Raw genomic sequence first — 23,771 nt, 5'->3', positions numbered from 1 at the left:
GCTACTTTCACTTTTGCCACTTTATGTATATTTTGATGCAAATACTTTAGTACTTTTATACAAGTAGAATTTCTATACTGTGCTATTACTCAGTACTTCTTCCACTGCATTTATTGTTAATTCAGAGGTACTATACTGTATAATCTGTGTCCAACAAAACCCGTGAATGTATAAAGAAAAAATCTCACCCTCGAAAATACCGTTCGCTTCGGTTTGAATTCTCGCGAGAACAAGTTGCTTCAAACTTCCCCATGAGCCTTTGCGAGTCCTCTTTCTAGCCGGCGCCTGAGAATGGGTACGTGTTTTCATGCTCGAGTCGGAGGGAGAATCCTTGTCCATCTGATGTTTTATCGAAGGAATATTTCTTTAATGGTTTGCTATATTGTCGCTAAACGTTATTTGAAGAGATGTATCTTTAACTTAGCTGTCTACAGTCAGTTTGTTGTATTTTAATGAAGTAATCTGTTACGGATGTGCGAAGTGCTCCAAGATGGCTGCACTCGTTGTCCATGGAGTTAGCTTCTGGGATTCTAGTTTAATAGAAAACTGCACCGTTTGCCGTTTGTGAGGTATTAAAATATGTAAGCGGGATTCCGCCTTGTATTGTATTTCTGCCGTTCAGGAGCAGTGTTTTAGTTCTTCGAAGCGCCATGCTAGTGGAGAGGCAACGTTAATGTTAGCATTAGCTAGTTAGCAGGATGGTGGTGAACATGTCACGTTGCTAAACTGAAACTCTTAAATTGAACCTGAGAATAATACTTACTTGAAAATGAAGTGTGGACACATTTAACATTAACTTGTGTAAAAATTATAACGAAGGTCAAGTTAACAAAGACGCATTTTGGGTACACTAGTTGCATGTTATTTCTTAAAAGGCCATCGTGTGACTGTAAAGGCCCGACATTTCTGTTCTAATTTGTCTCTGGCCAGAGTTTAAATCACTACGTGCATCACATGGTCATTCAGTTCAGTAGAACATCTCACTGTATGCAAATTTTGAGATTAAATTATCCTAAACCTAGTTCACTATGATCTTATTCAATTAACAGATATACAGGCACCATTAAGCTGAGAAGGTACCTTAAAATTGCTTGAGCGATATGATGAAACTAATGGAATCCATAATTACAATTGCGGACAACCTATACCTTGGAGAACTGATTGCTCAAGCATTGATGATCATTTTGTGCTGCTTTTTCCTGCGAGTTGTCCAATGATCTAACACCTGGTTCTTGCTCTTGTTTAATCATTTATTAAGGTATCTCAAGGGATAACTGGCATAAACGCCGCAAGACCGGCGGTAAACGCAAGCCCTACCACAAGAAAAGGAAGTATGAGCTTGGACGCCCTCCTGCAAACACAAAAGTATGTATAAGCCAGTGTTTACCTGCTCTAAATTGATCTGATGTTATTAAGCGTGGGTGATGAAAACACGACCTTAGGTATGTCTTTTTGAGCCGTTTTGGTTCAAAGTTCTAGACTTACCAATGTTAGGACTCGTCATAGTTACACTGACACGCTTCAATATATGTGCATCGTACTATTTTCCATGAGCCATCAGAATTCAATCTCTACACATGGATAACCCAAATCCATAACCATACAAATTGCCTACTAACACTAAAATACTGTCGATTTATGTAGATTGGACCTCGTCGCATCCACACGGTGAGGGTCCGTGGTGGAAACAAGAAGTACCGTGCTCTGAGGCTTGATGTCGGTAACTTCTCATGGGGCTCTGAGTGTAAGTTAATATCAAATGCTACTATAATTGCATGCCACTGCTCTTTGATGTTATACATGTCTTTTTATGATGATAACTTTTGTCCAGTTCTGCTACTGAATGAAAATGGTGATAACGCGACACCTGAGAAAGACCTGTGTCGCACTTTTGAAGATCTATCTGTTATTCGTCAACCAAAATGGGGGAGATTTTGCAGTTGCTAATGGGTTTTGTTTGTTTACGCAGGCTGCACACGCAAGACCAGAATCATTGATGTGGTCTACAATGCCTCCAACAACGAGCTGGTCAGAACCAAGACCCTGGTGAAGAACTGCATCGTGCTCGTCGACAGCCTTCCCTACAGGCAGTGGTATGAGGCCCACTTTGCCACTCCACTGGGACGCAAAAAGGGAGCTAAGCTGGTATGTGTATAAATTAAATGTCGCTTACTTCTTTTTATTCGGTTGTGAGAAATATAGCTGCATCACACCAGTTTTGTTTTGGCCTGGTATGTATGAACTCTATGGTGCTGCTATCATAACTGAAAACAGTTGGTGCGACCCATGTGCAGATACATTGGAGAATGCATCTTTTTGTCCGATCTACACAAAGATGACACTTCCTCTAGTACTACTAGAGCTCAATGCTCAAGAGATGCATACATCTGAGAATTGTGGTCCTGTTTATTGCCCAAATGAGAATCTGCCGTTGCACTGTGCCCTTATTCGACTTTGTATATTTGCTAGGTTTGATAAAAAGGGGCCTGTAATACCAGTCCAGCTTGAGACTGAAGTTTGTTTAGTGTAAGACACCTTTTGGGGGGTGATTAATAGTGGGCTTCTAATGTATGAATACATGAACCTTTTTGATATGATATAATAGAAAAGGTTACAAATAGGGTCACCAGCTGAGAAGTTTTCATGGCACCTATATTATAGTGCTGTCTGACCTGGTGAATGTCTTTCCATGAAGATAACTTTGTCCAGTTCTGCTACTGAATGAAAGTGATGATAATGATGACTCTGAGAAAGACCTGTTACCTACATGGACATCTGCTGCCGCGTTAATACCCATTCCCTACACTGCCTTTCTCTGCAGTGTTGCATTTATTGTAAATCAACTAGTGTTGCTAAGCAGGAGAAGTGTAAACTTAAATCCAATGAACTTTTATTTCCCCCCTCTTCTGTAGACCCCTGAGGAGGAAGAGGTCCTGAACAAGAAAAGGTCAAAGAGGACCCAGAAGAAGTACGATGAGCGTAAAAAGACGGCCAAGATCAGCACCCTCTTGGAGGAGCAGTTCCAGCAGGGAAAGCTGCTCGGTAAGTCTCAACATGACCTCGGGTGGCTTCCGTCTACCAGTAGTTAATTTCAAAGAAATGTCATTGGCTCTTTTTGTTTTGTGTTTTACATTTTTGCCTCTGACTTGTGATTGAATAATTAAAATTTCAGGTCAAATGCTAATTAATTTCATTAAGGCGAAAGACTCAAAATCTTTCATCACAAGTCTTGTAATATCTGTGAAAATGTTATTTGTTGGGGTTCCTCATTTCAGATTTTGGGTGAACATTTAAATGAAACATTTCTCTTGTCCTGGGACATGCATACTTTTTTAGTGTGTAATTGTACTTATCTGATCCTGTAGAATAACACTCCTAGTCTGGGGTTGTTTACCAGACTAAAATTTCTATATGCAACCAGGGTCACAAAATAACTAACGGGCATTTTCTTTACATGGCATCTGTTAAAAGTGCTGTCTGTGGTGCACGTCTTTCCATGAAGATAACTTTGTCCAGTTCTGCTACTGAATGAAAGTGATGATAATGATGACTCTGAGAAAGACCTGTTACCTACATGGACATCTGCTGCAGTGTTAATTCACTGCACCCATCTGGGTGTTAAAGTTTAAGAAATTAAATGGTAGAACTTGTCCCTTACGTCTCCCTTGCCTTTAAGCAATTTGGCTGTTACGTGGCCGACAGATGACTGTACTTGTACTGGAATGCCTCCATGTCTCCAACAGCTGATACAGCAGGGCGTTTATAGAATGGTGTCAGATTGGCTGTGAAAGAACCACGAAACAAGCACTTTGTTAAATGTACTCTAATAAGATTAAATTAATCATCTTCTAGTCTTATAATCTGTCAATATTAACCGTACAGTGCCTAACATTTCTGCAACCTCAAAACTGACTTCAGCCTGAGATTATTTGATTGACGCACTATTTCCTGTATGTTTTGATACGGTTTATCCATCACTGACTATATTCCCCTCTTCCCTCCTGCAGCTTGCATCGCCTCCAGACCCGGCCAGTGCGGCAGAGCAGACGGCTACATCCTGGAGGGAAAAGAGCTTGAGTTCTACCTGAGGAAGATCAAGGCCAAGAAAGGCAAATAGATGTACAGCTGTTTGATACTTCAATAAAATCCAAACGCCCCAAACTGTCTGCTGCCATTGCTTTACTCTCTTTTTATTGGTGATGTGAAACTCTATTTCTATGCTTGGCCACATGGCAATATTGCAATGTGTTCTTAATCTAATTAGCAAGGCTTGAAGAAGTGACACCTCATGAAAAATAAACATTTAATATTCAGATTACCACTTAATGGTAAATAAAGCAAAGAACAAATGCATGCAGTCACTGATCTTTGTTAAATTCAGTAGTACACAAATGGCTGTGGAGATAAACAGTCGGAGGCTGAGCCAGAAGAATGCAGGGTCACTTACACTGGAAGACAATAATACACATGACTGAGTTGTCTACATCAGTGGGACATTTACATTGATCACCCAAGATCACATTTAGTTCAGAGGAATATCGAGTTGAATTGCACAGTAGGAAAGAATGCAAATTTAAAAATCATATCTACAAAATTCCATTTTGGGGGCAAGGATTATCAATGGCTCATATCTCAAGTTGAATTAAAAATGTATATATTGCAATGGAACATCTAGCCTTTAATATATTGGAGTAAAGGTTAAAATAGTATGTAGTACTTAGTTGCCAGTGGCTCAACAGCAGAATATATTTACTTCATACAAATAAGAGTACTGTAGTACTTGTGCCTCAGAACACACAAATTTAAACAGACCACACCCAATCAAAAAAATCTACACATGCATCTGTCTGTTAAAAATGATCTGATTCAGTCCATAAATGGTCTCTAGACTATCGAAAAGTATGATGTGCAGTGTTGCGTATCTTAGTCCGCTTACTCATTCAAACGTCAGTAATAACTCAGATTATACATTTAGCTGATTATTAAAGCAATCAGCTAACTATTATAGTTTTGATACAGTTTGCTGATTCTGCCCTTTTTCTCAAGATATTTGCAGCTGCTTTCATGGAGAAGTTCTTGTACTGCAGTGTCATCAAGAGTAAAACGTTACACGCTTATGTCGTATATAAACCGCCATTTGAGAGTTGCTGCATATGACTACTTTGAACAAAAAGAGAACAAAGTTCATGGAATTGAAATACTTGTTACAATTGAAAAATAAAAGGAAGGAAGTGCTTGTCTCAGTTCAAACACAAGAAACTGGCAAAGACGTATAATACAAAGTGCATTCAACAAACCCCGGGTATCTTTACCCAGGTCTCTGGTGGTCCGGAATGGAGGGTAGGCTGGCACCAATGATTTTCTCTGCAGACCTGACAGTCCGCTGTAGTCTGTTCCTGTCCTGTTTGGTGGCCGATCCAAACCAGACAGTGATGGACGTGCAGAGAACAGGCTGGATGATGGTGGAGTAAAACAGAATCAGCAGCTCCTGAGGGAGGTTGAACTTCCTGAGCTGGCGCAGGAAACACATCCTGGGGTGCAGTCGTTAAAGGGAGAAGAGCAGTGGGGAGAGCACACATCCCTGAGGGGCGCCGGTACTGATAGTCCGGGAGCTGGATGTGATTTTTCCCAGCCTTCCCTGCTGCGTCTTGTCTGTCAGGAGGTTTGTGATCCACTGAGAGGTGGAGTCTAACACAGTGAGCTGGGAGAGTTTGGGTTGAAGTACTTCCATGATGATGGTGATGATGGTGGTGCGTATGTCCCCGGGGAGTCAAGGTGTTGCAGCATGTAGTGCAGACCTGTTTGCCAGGTAGGCAAACTGCAGGGGGCTGTGATGTCCTTCAGGGGGGTCAACACCAGTCTCTCGAACAATTTCGTCTTTCATCTTCTCTACACTGATGCAGGGTTGCCTGAAAACCTGTTTTCCAACTTTTCAGTGTAGCTGCTCTTTGCTACCCTGATCTCCTTTGTGAGTCCCAAAGCTGCACGGTGAACTGAGCTGTTGGTTATCCGGTCAGCCAGGTGATGTAGCGCCTCACTAACACAGGCCTGAGGTGTGATGTAAACACCGTCCAGAATAATACGGCTGAGAAGGAATGGAAGACGAAAAGTGTTGCGAGGTAACACAAAAGTATTGTGGGAGAACAATGTGTTTTTAATCTAATTAGCAGGGCTTGAGGACATGACACCTCCTGAAAAATAAAAATGTAATGACTGATCTGAATTCAATAGTACACAAATGGCTGTGGGGATAAACAGTACAGGCTGAAGGAGAAAGGGACAGAAGACTGCAGGGTCACTTATACTGGAAGAAAAATAGACTTGACAGATAATCAGTCGTTGAAGTATTTATATCTTTGACTTAGTAAAAGCAGTCAGCTCTAAGTTAGTTATACCATGACATTTTATAAAATGATCAGCATAGTGTACCAAAATATTTTATAAAATGTATAGCTGGTTGGTGCTAATTAAAATAGTCAGTCAATCAGTGGGTCATATCTATCTGTGTGACAGTGGACATATCACACCTGCTGTGGAACAAAGTCAGGTCGTCGGCCTTCTATGGTCGGGGCGACCGTGGCTCACGGGGTAGAGAGGGTCGTCCGGTATTCGCAAGATTGGCGGTTCGATCTTTGGCTACTACGTGTAGCTACTGTGCCGAGGTGGTGGTGTACCTGAGCAAGACACCAATTACCTAAATGCTCCCCGGGCGCTTCTCAATAGCAGCCCACTGCTCCCTACACAGGGATGGGTCAAATGCAGAGAACTTTTTCAACCCAACAAGTATTCTGTCTGTATATATAATATTTTGGTTATTATGGATTTTTTAACTTATTTAATATTCTTTACTGTTTTATTACTCATTTATAATACTTGTTTTGCTCTTGTTTTTTAACATGTCCCTTGTTTTCACTATCCACTACGCTGCTGTAATCCTGTACATTTCCCCACTGCGGGACTAATAAAGGATTGTCTTATTTTATGTTATTCTCTCCACCGTGTGGGAGGATGAATATTTATTGCGAGTGAACGCTAAACGTGGCAGAGAAAGGTCATAGACTGTGGGTAAGGTAATGGAAAAGGCACGATATGACCCTTCAGGGGCTCCGTTGCTTACATAGTTGTTACCTAAACTCTTTATACGTCTATTCTCTTAATTAGATCTCTCACATATGCAATTGATTCTAGAATAGAATAATGACTGCAAAACCGGTTAAACAGACAAATAGTGTGACACACCCCATAAATAAAGAAGTATAAAGTCACAATATATGTGTCGGTTTAACCACTTTTCAGTTAAATGTATACATACTAGAATGCATTGCATATGTGAGAGACCTAAGAGAATAGATCAACATTTGGGGTGAGTTATTGTATACAACACTTTGTTTGGTAACGATCATGTAAGGTGAGGCTAACTGGGGGAAAAGTCATTTTCCGGATAACGAGACACGACACGTGATCAATCCCGCTGCTGTGATTGGCTGAGAGGCGAATACATACTATGTAGGACAAAGGTCTCATTTCAGTCTGTGTAGACGGCTGGTGCAGTAGCGACACTTAACAATGCTCTTCAATAAGGTACGTATCGTTAAAATAGCTTCAACTCACCACTATATGTTCATAGTTTTAGTTAATGAAAGGTTTTCGTCCCCCTGTTCTACATTCTTACATTACAGCTACATTTCTCGAGTCAATCTAGTGAAGGTTTTGCTAACCACGTCACATCCTTTAGCTTTTCATAACACATTTTAAGACGTTGTGTTCACACTGTTTATCATAATGCACCTAAAGTAACGTCTGTGCCTCACATAGCTGCATTACAACTAGCAAAGTGTATCGCTGAAATACGGAAATGTGAAACTGGCTGCCTTAAAAGTCGTAAAGCCCCAAAGCAGTTCAATGTACTGGTGAAAGACCTTGTCGTTGAAATGTGGCAGAGTTGGAAGCTAAACAGAAGTATCTAAAGAAGCTAACGGCTGAATTACGATACAGGAGAAAATGGAAGCTAAACAATGTTACTGTCAAAGTAATGGTAGTAAAAGTAGTAGTAGATATATGTATGAGTAGTAGTAACAACTTTGTGAAGGATATTATTTTGAAAGATATTGTCATGCAAAATATTGCATTAATGTTGTTGTTGTGTACAAAAAGAGCCACCATATGTTTGTAATATCCTGATGGATGGATAGAAGTAGTTACAGCTTATTTTGTTTTTGTGATCAGATGTTCATGTTTTTTAAAATTGACTTTAGTGATTTTGGAAAAGTAAATGTTTAAGTGATCTCTCTTTCTTTCTTTTTTTAAACATGGCATTTATTTTTTTTATTTCGTCATGCTTAGCTCTGTGAATGCAATTGTGATGCATTAAAGACACAAACTGGGGCTATCTACTGTTTTACTAACTTCTTACTTGAAACAGTAAAATGTGTTGTTTATATTGTGTGTTGCTGGTTTCTCTCTCCGTGCTCAGGTGTTCAAAGCCGGTGTGCGGTCTGGGATCCGGCTGCAGAGATCCAGTTCTTCTGCAGCCGGCACTGAAGCGGCTCACTCGGGCCAACCAGCATCCACTGGCTTCTCCTTTGGTGAGTATAGGATGGAGGAACCTTTCCATAACTTCAAAGGATACCTTCACATTTTGTCATACCTGCTTTGAAGCAATGCTCAGTTGCCCATATCTACAACTAAATAATGATTGGTCGCTGTAATCGTTCCTCCTGTCTGTACTGGCTGTGAATAGATCCCTTCCTCAAGCGAGCTTGCACTGTCCTCATTCTGTGTAAAGATAAACTCAAGTTCATGTGAGGCTACAGCAGTCCGACAAATACATAGAGGGCAGTTAACTCTTCCACAGTTGGGGGATTTAACCCAACAGAGACTTTGTATTTATAAGTATATGTACTTTATTTAACCCGACTGATGATTTTGTCCCCATCATTTAAATGTTAGATTGCCTAAGGGATTTTTTTCATACCCAGTATGGGGTGAAGGAATGATTACAACCAATAACTCATTATACATATGGTCACGTGGCTATTGTTTTAAACTAGGGATGGTTGGGTGAAGCCTTGCAAAGCTTTGGGGCTTTCTTTCTCTTTGTGCCGAAAAAGATTTGGCGCTTTGGGGCTTCATATTCGGTAAACACACATTGACATCTGGTGGCTTGTAGAACTTACAGCAGTCCTACATCAGTTTTGCATGTTTTTTTGTTCCGATGTGCTGCATTAAATGTAGATGATATTGTGCAATATGTTCCAGTAAAATAGTAAATGCATTGTCCTAAAAGCCTAGATTTTAAATATTTGTGTTGACCCCAAATATAAATCCACCTTTTTGGTGTAGCTTAGTCCCTGTGTCCACTTTAGGCTGATAGGTTTTAACTTCATGGTTGATATTTATGTAACATTTCATATGAGTTGCAATGTGATAGGATTCGCATATTACTTTAATTACATTACTTGGTATCAGGTTATGTCTTTCTCGTGTGCCATATTTCACAGTGACATTCTTTTCTTGTCATTGTAACATAGTTCAGTTGCTAAACTTTCAAAACTGTCAAACTAACTAAATGCAGCAATGTAATGAAACGTTCACGGGAGTCTATTTCAAATAGTTTGGGGGAAAAAAAAGGTGTTCCTGTGTGGTGAAGTTGCTTATCACGAGTCTTCTTGCTTCTGCTTTGCCCAACAGAGCTGACTGATGAGCAAAAGGAGTTCCAAAAGCTGGCCAGGAAGTTTGCTCATGAAGAGATCGTCCCTGTTGCAGCTGCTTATGACAGGAGTGGTGAAGTGAGTCTAGCACACAGATTAGGTGGCAGTTGGTGTATAATGCATTCTGAGATACAGCTGGACTTGATAAGTTTACTGACATAAAAGCTTTGAAATGTTATCGTACTACGTATTTTCTGTCTATATCAGTTCAATCAGGAGAGACTTGTTTTATAGTTTAACAATGATTTATTACACATGCAAATATGAAAAGTGCAAAGTCTTTGGCGATTGGACTCCACCATGAAGTACTATCACCGAGGGTAGGGATACTGCGGTCCAATAGGCCTAATGCCCCAAAAGAAATTTATTTATATAAATAAATAAATACCTTACTGCTGTGGTGAATTTCCTAAGAACATAGAAAATTAGTCACGAGGGAATTCAAGGCTAGAACGTGAGTGAGTAGATGTTAGACCAGAGGTAAGAGGTCAAGGTTAGTCACACGTTAAGCCAGGTCACGGTCACCTAGGAAACACAGCTACGTTAATCCAGGTCACGGTCACCTAGGAAACACAGTTGCGTTAATCCAGGTCACGGTCACCTAGGAAACACAGTTACGTTAATCCAGGTCACGGTCACCTAGGAAACACAGTTACGTTAATCCAGGTCACGGTCACCTAGGAAACACAGTTACGTTAATCCAGGTCACGGTCACCTAGGAAACAGTTACGTTAATCCAGGTCACGTTCACCTAGGAAACACAGTCACGTTAATCCAGGTCACGGTCACCTAGGAAACACAGTTACGTTAATCCAGGTCACGTTCACCTAGGAAACACAGTTACGTTAATCCAGGTCACGGTCACCTAGGAAACAGTTACGTTAATCCAGGTCACGTTCACCTAGGAAACACAGTCACGTTAATCCAGGTCACGGTCACCTAGGAAACACAGTTGCGTTAATCCAGGTCACGTTCACCTAGGAAACACAGTCACGTTAATCCAGGTCACGGTCACCTAGGAAACACAGTTACGTTAATCCAGGTCACGTTCACCTAGGAAACACAGGCACGATAAACCAGGTCACGGTCACCTAGGAAACACAGTTACGTTAATCCAGGTCACGTTCACCTAGGAAACACAGTCACGTTAATCCAGGTCACGGTCACCTAGGAAACACAGTTACGTTAATCCAGGTCACGTTCACCTAGGAAACACAGGCACGATAAGCCAGGTCACGTGAGACCAGGAGATTGAGAAACAGTGTTAGACCAATCAGATGGGGAAAACGGTCGAGTCACACCAGAGGAAAATAGAGTAAGGTAAACACTGCAGGGAGGGCACGATATTATACCGTGATGAGAGACTATCCATTAGCACGCTAGAGAAATATCTTTAGTGTTATTAGAAGGAACATTTTCAGAAGGATATCATGCTATCCCCTGCTATGAGCCGATACTAATAATATGACCTATCAATAATATAACAATCGACGTGAACATGTCACCACCACCAGTTATATGCATTCCTTACTGGTTTTTTAAATCTCCCTTTTCTTTCTTTTAAAGAGTTTATAAAATGTTTTCTTACCACTTAGCCTGTTGCTATGATGACAGTTTCTCCTTAAATTGCATCTCAGACAAAAAAAAAGTTTGCATAACTCTTAAACATCATGTGTACGTCATTTTGCAGTATCCTATGCCCATCATCAAGAAAGCATGGGAGCTTGGTCTGATGAACGGTCACATTCCTCAGGACTATGGTATGTTATATTCTTGCTCGTTGTCTTTTTCAATATGGAAAATATTAAACTTTAGCATGACGTCGTCCGGTGTGCCCCCTTTGTGGGAGGCCACGCAGGTCCTGACACATCTCGTCTCGCATCAATTTAGTTCATAGATGATGACCTAAACAATAGCCACACTTAAATAAATAATAAATATATATTTAATTTGCTGTGTGAAATTGCGTCACAGCCTTAGTGTGTTAATTAAAACCCTGTGATGTTTGTGTGTTTGTATTCAGGTGGAATGGGCTTGTCAATCTTTGATAACTGCCTCGTCACAGAAGAGTTGGCTTATGGCTGCACCGGAGTACAGACTGCCATTGAGGCCAACTCTCTGGGAGTAAGTTGTTTTAAATCACAAAAAAATAGTCTTTCAAGATGTCCACCACGAGTAATGCCTCCAGAAACCCTGTTGTTAATTGGAACGGGTTGCAAATTTTAAGAAACAAGGGATTTTAGAAGTTGGTGCTATTATCGGTACTACGGTAACATTTTGCCGACATCAGACAACAACTCAATAGTAATTTTAGCATCAAGCATAAACTTGCAGAACAATATTTTCTACTACTCTACCTGCAGACTCATATTCAGCGCGGGTGTGTTTGAGCCACAGTGCAGTTCTTTGGCTAATAGACAATAGATGTGAACAAGCTGTAATGAAAGCCTTCTGTATGCATGCATGTTGCTTGTTTAGCCCAATCATCCATGCATCCTAAAAATGAGACAAATTGTTGGAGATTTGTGAAACTGTAGTCCCCCATTTCTTTCCGGTCATACATTTCAAACCTCAGTGTTGTCTGGAATTATTTGTTTCCAGTGATTTTACTCTAAACAATATGTTGTCCTATTGAAAATATATATAAGTTCTAATCCCTTTCTAAATTGATTCCCTTTGTTTGGCACAGTACCGTTAATGTACCGGATCGATGAATAGTATTGAAAAAGGTAGAAATATAGATAAAATCCAAATGACACCCACCCCATCCATCACTTCATAGAGGTGTCTGGTGAATGTCTCAAAACTATCCCCATTGTTTGATGTTTCTTTAGTGATGTGGGGGAAATATTTGTGCCCCCCCCCTACTGACTCCTATGCAAAGGAAGCACACATTTCCAAATATAGTTCCACTCATCTGTGTGTCTTGTATAATGTGGCTTTTTTTAATCCACAAATGTCACAGTATATACGGAACAATTAACGTCCCTTGTTGGGATCAACCATAAACATGACGTGCTCCATCAAACCTGTGCTGTGCATGCTGCTGCTGCTATGCAGTAGTGTTCAAAGGCATCTTAGATTTCCATTGAGTCAGGGAGGAGTGACTTTTTAAGGTTGCTCACTGACTTGTAATTCTACAATGTTATTTCATTACACAGGGGGTCATGCATTGGGGTTAATAGCGCCGTGTCTACTGAGCATTATAGATATACTTCTCTCCAATCAATATTTCCAGAATGTGCATCAGGCGTAACAATGATTAATGACGGTGGTTGTAGCTCAGTTAATATAAAGTTCTTTTTGTTTCTCCCACATAGCAAATGCCTGTTATTTTAGCTGGCAGTGAGGCACAGAAGGCTAAATACCTGGGCAGGATGACTGAGGAGCCTCTTATGTGTGTAAGTATTTAACAAATGGTGGAAATGAACAATAAGCACATTTACTCAAGGAGGTACTTTACTCAAGTATATCTTGATGATCTTGCTTACTTTCATCTAATACTTTTACCAAAGACTGCACAACAAGTTTAATGCTTAAGACGAGTGCTGTACGTTGGCTTAATGTATTGTACACATATAATGAGGTTTTACTTCCCTAGCATGTGTACCTGGTGTTTGAAATCCAGTTAATTGCATCATGACGCGTTAAGTAGTAGCGCTGCAGTCACTAGTAGAGTTATTGATTATTCACACGAGTCGACGACTATTTTCGGCAGGCCTACTGCGTGACGGAGCCGGGGGCGGGCTCTGATGTGGCCGGCCTCAAGACCCGAGCTGTGAAGATGGGCGACGAGTACGTTGTTAACGGGCAGAAGATGTGGATCACCAACGGCGGGAAAGCTAACTGGTGTGTACTCGCTACCATTTCTCTTATTGTACTCTAACAATATATATACTCAGTTATGTGTGAAATTCACGTTATAACCTTCATGAAGGAAGAATGCAGGACCTTTGTATTGGACTGCATTAGTTTTAGCAAGGTGTACCTAATAAACTGAACACTGAGTTTGTGTATCTACATATTCTTAAAGGAAACAAATACATAAACATCTGTTCGTTGCGCTGAAGGTTATCTGAACCTCTTTTATGTTCTTAGGTACTTCCTCCTGGCTCGCACTAACGCAGATCCTAAATGTTCAACCGGAAAGGCTTTTACTGGCTTCATTGTGGATGCCGACACTCCAGGAATTCTAATAGGCAGAAAGGTACGATGAGGCTAAATAGTTTTGTCCTCTTAACACATCAAGTGGTTTAGTATTAAGATCAGTATTTTTCTTGGATTGTAACAAAGGCGGGAATGTAGTTTCGTAAGCGTATATATGTCGCAACACATGTTACATGTGTGCGCCCAACAGCTGCGATAATAAAGTGTGTGTAGGTAACAGTAGATAACTGCAATTCACAAATAATTAGTAAAAAGTCACCTATCCACGAGATTTCAACAACAGAGTGCATTATAAACTCTACTTTTAGATTAGTGCAGTATAAATCATTATGAGATCGAATTAGATTTTAATTGATGGGGGAACTGTGTGTGTGAATCTGCTTTCCAGTCAGGGTTGTCCAATAATGACCTCTGATGTGTGCGCCACTAGATAACATGTTTGTTTTGTGCTCGTAGGAGATGAACATGGGCCAGAGGTGCTCTGATACCAGAGGCATCACCTTTGAGGATGTGAGGATACCGAAGGAAAACGTCCTGATTGGAGAGGGATCTGGCTTCAAGATTGCCATGGGTGCTTTTGACAACACCAGGCCACCAGTAAGTCTTCCATCTGTAACAACATGTATCTTACCCTAAGATGGCTAACTATAAAATAAGGACCTTAATAACGGGTCAACAGTGTCTTCTTGCAGCAGACGAGGCAACCTTTGGATATGTGTGGACATGTGAAAATGAGTTTAAACTGAGGTGCGCCCTTTTTTTTTCCATTAAAAATCAGTTCCTTATCCACAGATTAACAACTAGTGTGCCTTTACGTCAGATGTCACCAAGTTAAAGTTAATCTCCCAATATCTGATCTATTGCCACAACCAAACTAATTCACGCTTTTCAACATTGCAAATGAAACACCCATGATTAATTGTATTGGTCACTGAAGATTTGTGTCTGCGATGTTACTAATGTAATTCATGCACTGCAGGTGGCAGCAGGAGCAACAGGCCTGGCACAGAGGGCCCTTGAAGAAGCTACCAATTACGCACTACAGAGGAAGACCTTTGGTGTAGCTATTGCTGAGGTTTGTTTGCTTATTTCTTTTATCAGCAGAAAAACGCGTGTTCCCTCACAGCTTTTATATGCTGGTGTACCCCACTTTGAGTTCAGTGAAAAAATCCTGTTTTTAAAAAAAAATTTAAAATAATAGTGGCAATACTGTCATTACTGTAACTATCCTGATAACTGGTGATTACTCACTTGTACAGTGTTTTTAAGTGTGTCCTACTGTTTCACAGCACCAGGCCGTGTCCTTCCTCCTGGCTGAGATGGCGATGAAGGTGGAGCTGGCCAGGATGGCGTACCAGCGCTCAGCCTGGGAAGTGGACCAGGGCCGCAAAAACACCTACTACGCCTCCATCGCCAAAGCGTTCGCTGGAGACATCGCCAATCAGGTGGCCTCTGATGCCGTTCAGATATTCGGAGGCAACGGCTTCAACAGCGAATACCCGGTGGAGAAGCTGATGAGAGACGCCAAGATCTACCAGGTGGGTGGTGATGTCGTGCACCTGATCTCTGCGAACAGAGATTTGGTCAAAACTTCATTTTCTTGATGATTTTTTTATTTTTTTTTGTCCTTTGTAGATCTACGAGGGCACAGCTCAAATCCAAAGACTCATTATCGCCCGAGAGCACCTGGGAAGATACAAGAAATGAACGCCTGACTTGTCCTCATTCAAATGTACAATGTTTTAACTTCACATCTGCTTACATAGTTGTTAAATATTGTTTGGTTAGAAATGGTAAAGAATATTCGTTTGCCTTATCAGCATTCAGACTTGCTGTGTTCGATCTGATGCACACCCTGAATTGGTAGACAGCTTTCTAATCAGAGAACATCAACCAGACCGATCGCATCTAGAAGAAGGGTTTTCTGAATGCAGCTCATAACGGTGGCCTTATTTTATGATTTGTTGAGGTTGAGGATCGCCACATTCAGGTCCTGTCAGGCTATGCCATCTGTAGATTGTAAATATTTGCTGCCAGGCACAAACATGGACATTAATCTATTAAGTTGTTATGTGATACAACAGTTTGGGGTCTGTTTGATGGGGAAATTGATGATCATAAACCAAGCAGAACCGATTATATCTGTACAAATCTATTTCTCACCAGAATGTGTTAGAAACAGAGCAATGTGTGTCTAATGATTTGTTGAACTGTAAAAATGCATGGGGTCTGAACATGTTTCTGTCTGTTTACAAAATAAAGACCTTAACAACAGGTCCTTGTTCTAGATAGTGATTTGCATCTACCGTCTCCTGGTGGGATTAGTCAAATGTATTTAATGTTAATTAAACTTAATCTTGTGTTTCCTAAATTCAATTATCTGCCATTACAGCCTTGTGTATATTCAAGGATCATTTGTTGTCAATATGCAACACAAGGATGCACGACGAAATTCAGTTGAAGCCCATTTTCAACACACACTCTTGCAAAAACCATAGTACATTACTGTAGTACTTTTTTAAATTACATCACAAGGAATGTAAACGCTAGCAAAGAGAAATTCTCTGGGCAGATCGTATGGCTGAAATCTTCACATTAGAAATTTAACAATAGGAAAAACATTGCCCATCAACTTTGACTGTTTGAGCACCGAGCAGCAGCAGCATCATGTAAACCCAGAGTCCACCTCCTCTCGTCCCACCAGAGTCCTGCAGTCTGTCCTCCCGTCAAGTGCCCGCACTCATGCCACCGTCGTGTTTGTTTATAGCCTAATATTTGCTTTTTACTTCCGCTGATTGAATTCACACTTGTGGTGCTCATTTGTGAAGATTATCCTGCTGAACAAAACCTGTAAATATGATAAATGTGTTTGCTAAAGAGCTTATTTTCTGTAATAACTCCAAATCCGGTGGGAAAATCTCATTAGCTTTATGTCAAGGGGCGATGCTAACTTCCAGGCATCACAGGGCAGCCTATAGTTTCAACATGGCATTTGTTTAGAACAACACAGAAGCGCTCAGTCATGCATCTCTTAAGACAAACTATTGTCATTCTGTACAATCCCTCTGAGAGATAAGATCTGATTTCCCATTCTTGACTTGGACAAAAACTCTCTGATAGACATGATCGTCCTTTATCTGGGTTATTTTCTGGGCCCTTATGTCATTAAACGTTTCTGGACCCTCCTACCACACCGTCTGGTCATGTCACGACCCAAGACCTGCGCAACATGAACTTTAAAGAGGAAGAGAGGAGCTTGAGGAGCTTGTGACCAATACCCCGGACTCACTGTTGCCATAGACACAATAGCTGGCCTCCCACACACGGCATGTAAAATCTAAATTGTGCCATCATCCCCTCATAGGGCTCTCTCATCCGATGGTGTGGCAAGTGAAGAAACGCACGACAGGTGCAACGCACCTGAGGCTGTCGGGTTGCTCAAGCCTCCAACGAGTCCTCAACAAACTCAGTCCCCAAATGGGGAACTAACTGAGATCCCTAACATGATGGAACATAGATATGTTATAGGAGGAGCTCCTGCAGTAATTAAAAGACTGGATATTATACAAGCTAAAGCCCTGAGAATATGTGGTGGGGCGTTGCGCAATACTCCATCATTTATCTTATTGACAGAATTGTTGGCCGTTTTTCAACAGAATACCTGCTGCATCATCATTCTGAATGCATGGGAAGAGCAAGAAAGGCCAAAACAAACTAGCTTGAAGAAAATTTTAATTATTAATATCACTGTACTGAATAATATCGGTTGATAAAGTCAAGGAAGTTAAGACCTTGCTACAAGAATGGAGATCATATTCCACATTTATACAGAAGGATCAGAGAATCCAGAGAGTGGGACAAATTAAGAGTTAAAAAGGAACGTAGAAAATCAGACCAGATGTCAGTATACACACCGAAGATGCTGGCAACATTATGGGCACTTTGGTGGGTAGACGACAACCAGACAAGCTGCAGCATTACCTTCAATAAGATAAATCAATTCCAAATCCTGATATACTGACGGATATTTATCAAACATACAGAATTCACAAAGCAGGACGTGAGGTGAGTTGTATTTGGGTACAGAAGGGTACAAGGAAGCAGATTACTTGGCAAAGAACGCTGCTATTGTGGAAGAAATATAAATTGCCCTACAAAACGGACTATCATGTCAAAGAAATGTGGTAGAATACATGTGAAACAGAAAAAGGGGAGATCTTACAAAAGTGGAAAAGGCAACAGAAAAAGATGCAGTAGTCATAACCAGGCTGAGGCTTGGGCACTGTGGGTTTAGGAGTGGGCTGGATGGGAAATGTGAAAAAATTATTCACTTCAAAGGAGAAAACTGTTCAGATATGAGAGCAACTGGAGAATTTTATTTTACTCTGGGCACTTTACTCAACCTGTACCAACTGGACTACAATTAAGAAACTGATGCAATATCCGCGCAGTATTGGAGATTAAAAAAATCGAAAATCTAAATTACTGTTAGGAAGATGATTTCCCAAACAGTAGAGGGCAGCAATACGCCATGCCGCCTCTAGTCTGCCGAAACCAACGAAGAAGAAGAAGAAGAAGGAGCAGAAGCCTGATCATGCGAACACTTCCAGAATGGTAACCGGTGTCATGTTGTTAATGTTATAGTTAGTCCGTGTAGTTTAAGATAACACTATAGCCGAAGTAGATAGACATGTCCACTTGTCTCCATTCTATCCAACGTTAGCGCCACAGTTGACCGTTATTGTGTGAAAGCAGCTAATCATAGTAAAGTTGCTAAAATGTAGCTAGCATCAGTGCTAGCATGTAGCTCGATGATAGCACAGTCTGTAAACAACTCGTCTTTTAGCTAACATTACATTACCGGTTTACTTAGTATCGGGTTTGACAGCGACATTATGGGGGCTGTAATTACATAAAATTGAAACAAGGCCAGTTAGAATTAGTTTTTATGTTTTAAATGTGTTGATGTGTTTACTGTCAGGGTACCCAAGTGAAAGATGTCATCATTAAGCCTGACGCTCCCAGCACTCTGCTGCTGGACAAACATGCAGACTACATCGCTGCCTACGGCTCCAAAAAGGATGACTATGTGAGTAAACATCCATCTAATGGGGGTTATATTTGGTTTTCTCTCAACTTTCCAATTACTTCAGTGTACTTTTGCTCTGGGAATGTTTCCATTGTCACCCAAAAACAAAAGTCCAATGCATGCTCTCTTCTGTTATGTTCTCATATGTCATATTTTACAGAAAAGTATGTCTCTTTTCCAACAACACCATTAGTGTACAAAACAAAACTAAACAATCCAAGGTAATGCATAGTGGTTAGATGACAGATGTTACCTTGTAAGTCTGTATGAGCAGTGTAATTAAAACTGTATAGGAGTAAATATAGAAACAATAGGCCATTTTCAAACAAAACTTTAAAAGTGCATATTCTTTATTGCTATCTGTGTTAACAGAAACTGTTTTATACTTTAGATATTTGTGGGATACAGCTCCTGCAATATTATTTTCCAGGCTGTAGATTTAATTCAGTTGTTTGCACATTAACCATGTCTATGCTGTACACATGGGCTTTTACTGTGTTAATTATACAAAATTCAGGAATTTGCTTTTTTATGCAAACTTCACAAACTTGTTTATTCCTTTACTGAATAAACAAGGGGGAAACCCTGTTTCCATAGGCTGTACAGTAAAAACAGTAACGACGTCCTGCTCTCCTGTTCGTTCATGTTCCAGGAGTACACGCTGTCCGAGTACCTGAGGATGAGCGGCGTCTACTGGGGGCTGACTGTGATGGACCTGATGGGGCAGCTGCCCCGGATGAACCGGCAGGAGATCATAGACTTCATCAAAGCCTGTCAGCACGAGTGTGGAGGCGTCAGCGCCAGCATCGGACACGACCCCCACCTGCTCTACACCCTCAGCGCCGTCCAGGTGACTCCATGAAATCTGACTGATTGACGGACTTTGTGTTGTTTTCTCATCAACATTCATGCTGCGAGAGGTCGCAGTGGTTGCCAACTGGAAAGACAAGAATACTTTGCTGTGATTTGAGCTTAAGCGGCCTCATTATCTGTTTTTTTTTTTTAAGATTGTTAAAGTGATATTTTTATTGAACTCCCAGCAAAACTTCTCAATTCGTCTGTTATCTTCCGTTTTGTCTTATCTAGTTTTTGACTTTTTATTTTTGTTGTTTTCTTCCTCAGATCCTTTGCTTGTATGACAATGTGGATGCGCTTGATGTGGACAAAGTGGTGGAGTACATTAAAGGGCTGCAGCAGGAAGATGGCTCATTTGCAGGGGACAAATGGGGTGAGCACTCCTCAAATGGGTGAAAAAAAAAAGGAGCGAATGTAAAGCACATACGTTTTTTAGTACGGGGATACAATAATAGCCAATGCCAGCCCACAATTTGTATCACAAGTTGACTTCTTTTTAAATATATTTGTACAAATATACGACTTAAATAATTGCTGTCATGTTGGGCTTGCAGCCGAAATCTCAGTAATACAATAAAGTAGTTCTCATTTATTTAGATTATAGTTTGCTTTAAATATAGTATTTAAATACTAGTATAATGTTGCGTTATTGCAATGCTTTGTCTTTACAGGAGAAATAGACACAAGATTTTCCTTCTGTGCTGTTGCTACGCTTGCACTACTGGTATGTATGTCACGTCGAGTTTTTCCTCAAGTATTCCTCTTTTCTCAACACTGTCACACTATGTAATCTGAAGATGACTCTCGGTTTCCTCTCCTTCTTCCCAAGGGCAAGATGGACTCAATAAACGTCGACAAAGCTGTCGAGTTTGTCTTGTCCTGTATGAACTTTGACGGAGGGTTTGGCTGCAGACCTGGTTCAGAGTCTCATGCTGGTCAGGTGAGACCACCTAAGTACTCATGTAGTGCAACACAGTTTTCTTTCATCTCTTTTTTTTAAACAAAAGCAGCCACATCGGGAGATCTAACTTGTAGAAAGTGTGTTAAATTGCTAGTTCCCACATAAAAGTTATCAGGCAGATGAATTATTATTCACACATGATAAGTATGAGGCTGTGGGCGGGTCTTGTGGGACAGAGTTTGACTCATAACTGAGAGACTGTCAGTCCCCCGACACTAACGGAATGAAATGTTCACACCCTGAAAGGTGACTGGTGTTCCATTCACACACTCCTCTTGGGCTGTGACATGTGTGAAAGTCCTTGTCAAATATAATCTCTGGTCTTTTCCCTTCTGTCTGTCAGATATACTGCTGCTCTGGCTTCCTGTCGCTCACCGGTCAGCTGCACCAGGTGAACGCCGACCTGCTGGGCTGGTGGCTCTGCGAGAGGCAGCTGCCGTCCGGAGGCCTCAATGGACGACCGGAGAAGGTTTGCGCTCTCCAGACACTTTACTGGGAAATCAAACGCCTCCTTCTTGTCATTTTTAAACTTTTATCAAATCAGAATAATTCCGGAAGTAGCTCCGCTGCCCTGCTAATTCGTATTTCGTCTCGTTCAGCTTCCAGATGTGTGCTACTCGTGGTGGGTTTTAGCGTCGCTGAAGATCATTGGTAGGATCCACTGGATCGACAAGGCCAAGCTGCGATCCTTTATTCTAGCGTGTCAAGATGAGGAGACCGGAGGTTTCGCCGACAGACCGGGGGACATGGTGAGCCGTCACAACACCACTAACTCCTGCAACGGGAATGGGAAACGTATTAGACCTGTCTTTTCACAAAATCCTCTCTCCTCTTTCATCTCATGTCAGCGTTGTCTGCACCTCCATGATCCCATCCTTTGTCTCTCTGTCTCATATGAGGTGTGAGATGAAAGCTATCTTGCAGTAGATTCACAGGGAATTTATGAAGTACGAGGAGGTTTTAGATCAGATTCGACAAGACTAGATAGAACTTTATTGTCATTGGAGTGTAGGTACTGAGACAACGAAATGCAGTTTAGCATCTAGCCAGAAGTGCAAAACACAGTAAAGTGCAGAGTATATGGATTTGATACGGTTATTCGGTCTACTATCTGATGCACATCCTCATATATTCGCATCGTTTAAAACTGTGCTTGGAGATTATGTTACGGTGTGTCATTACAGGACATGCAACTCCTCTTTGTATTTGTATGTATGGTTGTTGTTGAGGCTCCCTCCTTCTCTGCAGGTGGATCCTTTCCACACTCTGTTCGGAGTGGCAGGGCTCTCCCTCCTCGGAGACGAACAGATCAAGCCAGTTAATCCCGTCCTCTGCATGCCCGAGGATGTCCTTCAGAGGATCGACCTGCAGCCTGACCTCCTCAGCTAGCCCTCTGTCATCATCATCCCACCACACACACACACACACACACACACACACACACACACACACACACACACACACACACACAGCTGCCCTGCTGAAGAACCCCACTACCACGGCTGGATGTTGGGAGCAGAGAGAGGAGCGCCACACATCTTCGTGTTAGCTGAAGTCTACGGACACATTCTAGATGCAGGGTTTGGTCTGTGCTCACTAAGGACAAAAAGAGTCTGGCGCGGTTCTGACTCGGTTCCTCTGAGTCTGTCTTTACACCCTCAACCACTCCTTATGTTATCACGTCACTTTTGTTGGTTTTACTGCAAGAGATGTTTTGAAGTGTGACCATCTTTACAAAAGCCTGAAATTCATTAGACAACATTACTTAGCCTTTTGACTTCCTCACCATGTCAAGTTTTGGAGAACACGTGACTGTTGGCAAACTGTAGTAAGTCTGTATTGCTCTTATCAGATTGGAGGGAATTGTTTACCGTACTTAAATGTTATTGGCCAGAAGACAGAATTTGCTGTGTTTTTCATGTGCGTGAATGACAGGAATATTCTGATTGTGGATTGAAACAGCATGAGCATGTTTGCTCAGTGATTTCAATGTTTTTGGGGCCTAAGATACTTGACTGGTTTTAAGACGCCACATCTTTTTTTTTTTTTTTTTTTTTTTTTTTGGCAAGTTTTTGCCTTTTTCACGCACCTACTGTTTCAAATAGAATAACTTCCCTGTTTGAAAAGTGAGCATGTGAAGGGCAAGCTTTCCTCGTCCTGTTTAAACTAGAGCCATCATACTACCACTGTGCTAAAGGGTTAGAACTGGAGATGCAACACATGACTTGTTGCAAACAAAGATAGTTTTGTTAAAATTACTTCAGTTTACAGTCGAGGCAGGAATTGGTTTAAGGGGCGGTGGTTTTTGTTTGTGAGACCCAGAGGTTAAACGCATGGCAGCGTCGTCTCTTGTCAAGTATTTTTAACGTCTTATCCACAGTCTCAGCTACACTATTTATTTAAATCCCTGTTACTCAGCTGTGCTTTGTTACGCAGCTGTGGGCAAAGGCTTTAGATTTCCCCCCCAAACTAAGTGTAAAAAATCCTGAAATATTTCCAGTCTTACGTTTTGATTCTCAAGCGTCGTTTTAGCTATACTCATTTGGTTAAAACTTTTTTTTTTCTTCCAGGAATAACTGACTGTTATAATGCTGCACTCTTGTCTTACTGAATGCAAATTGTATCTGTTGTTGGATGACTGTTCATGACATTATAATAGAAGGTAAATAAATCACATGTTAAATCTATTAGTTCTCAGTTCTTATCCAAAAAGCTGCTTACTGTTGCCAACTTTGTGTGTATATTATTGTAACTTATTTGTTATCTTGGTTAGCAATAAATGTTTAATTTCGACCTCAACAGTGATTCAGTTTTTGTTTTGTTTTTGCAATAAAATGCGATTGGAGCCGTTTTAGGAAGCAGATGGCCATGCCTCAGTTTATACATGAATTTATCTAGTGAAGAAAAATTAGGGAATCTAAACCAGTTAATTTGGGTCAGCGGATATCACCAGACCACTCACTGAAACCACCGATGAATCTTGTTGGAA

General features: G+C 41.0%; 3 protein-coding genes across 3 annotated transcripts; all 3 read left to right on the top strand.

Moving 5' to 3' along the window:
• The first annotated feature begins 245 nt into the window (after positions 1-245).
• LOC306706292 (small ribosomal subunit protein eS8) lies at positions 246-4,158 on the top strand. The gene is made up of 6 exons (XM_079173304.1): positions 246-295; positions 1,259-1,365; positions 1,645-1,744; positions 1,970-2,145; positions 2,913-3,042; positions 4,008-4,158. Exons 1-6 carry the CDS (start codon positions 292-294, stop codon positions 4,115-4,117), a joined length of 627 nt encoding a protein of 208 aa, XP_079029430.1. The 5' UTR covers positions 246-291; the 3' UTR covers positions 4,118-4,158.
• Positions 4,159-7,494: 3,336 nt separating this feature from the next.
• On the top strand, positions 7,495-16,151 carry acadm (acyl-CoA dehydrogenase medium chain). Its single transcript, XM_079172628.1, has 12 exons — positions 7,495-7,581; positions 8,474-8,585; positions 9,691-9,788; positions 11,401-11,470; positions 11,734-11,834; positions 13,031-13,111; positions 13,429-13,559; positions 13,809-13,917; positions 14,334-14,474; positions 14,857-14,952; positions 15,167-15,415; positions 15,513-16,151. Exons 1-12 carry the CDS (start codon positions 7,567-7,569, stop codon positions 15,582-15,584), a joined length of 1,275 nt encoding a protein of 424 aa, XP_079028754.1. The 5' UTR covers positions 7,495-7,566; the 3' UTR covers positions 15,585-16,151.
• A 2,301-nt stretch (positions 16,152-18,452) lies between these two features.
• Positions 18,453-23,571, top strand: rabggtb (Rab geranylgeranyltransferase subunit beta). Its single transcript, XM_079173799.1, has 9 exons — positions 18,453-18,491; positions 18,859-18,966; positions 19,619-19,816; positions 20,089-20,194; positions 20,493-20,545; positions 20,651-20,761; positions 21,126-21,251; positions 21,382-21,531; positions 22,031-23,571. The coding sequence occupies exons 1-9, from the start codon at positions 18,489-18,491 to the stop codon at positions 22,169-22,171; spliced, it is 996 nt and encodes a 331-aa protein (XP_079029925.1). The 5' UTR covers positions 18,453-18,488; the 3' UTR covers positions 22,172-23,571.
• The last annotated feature ends 200 nt before the right edge of the window (positions 23,572-23,771 follow it).

This window comes from Pholis gunnellus (assembly GCF_910591455.1).
Source record: "Pholis gunnellus genome assembly, chromosome: 14".
NCBI classification, from domain to species: Eukaryota; Metazoa; Chordata; class Actinopteri; order Perciformes; family Pholidae; genus Pholis; species Pholis gunnellus.
Note: the sequence above shows the minus strand (reverse complement) of the source record. Positions and strands in the feature narration are given on the sequence as shown.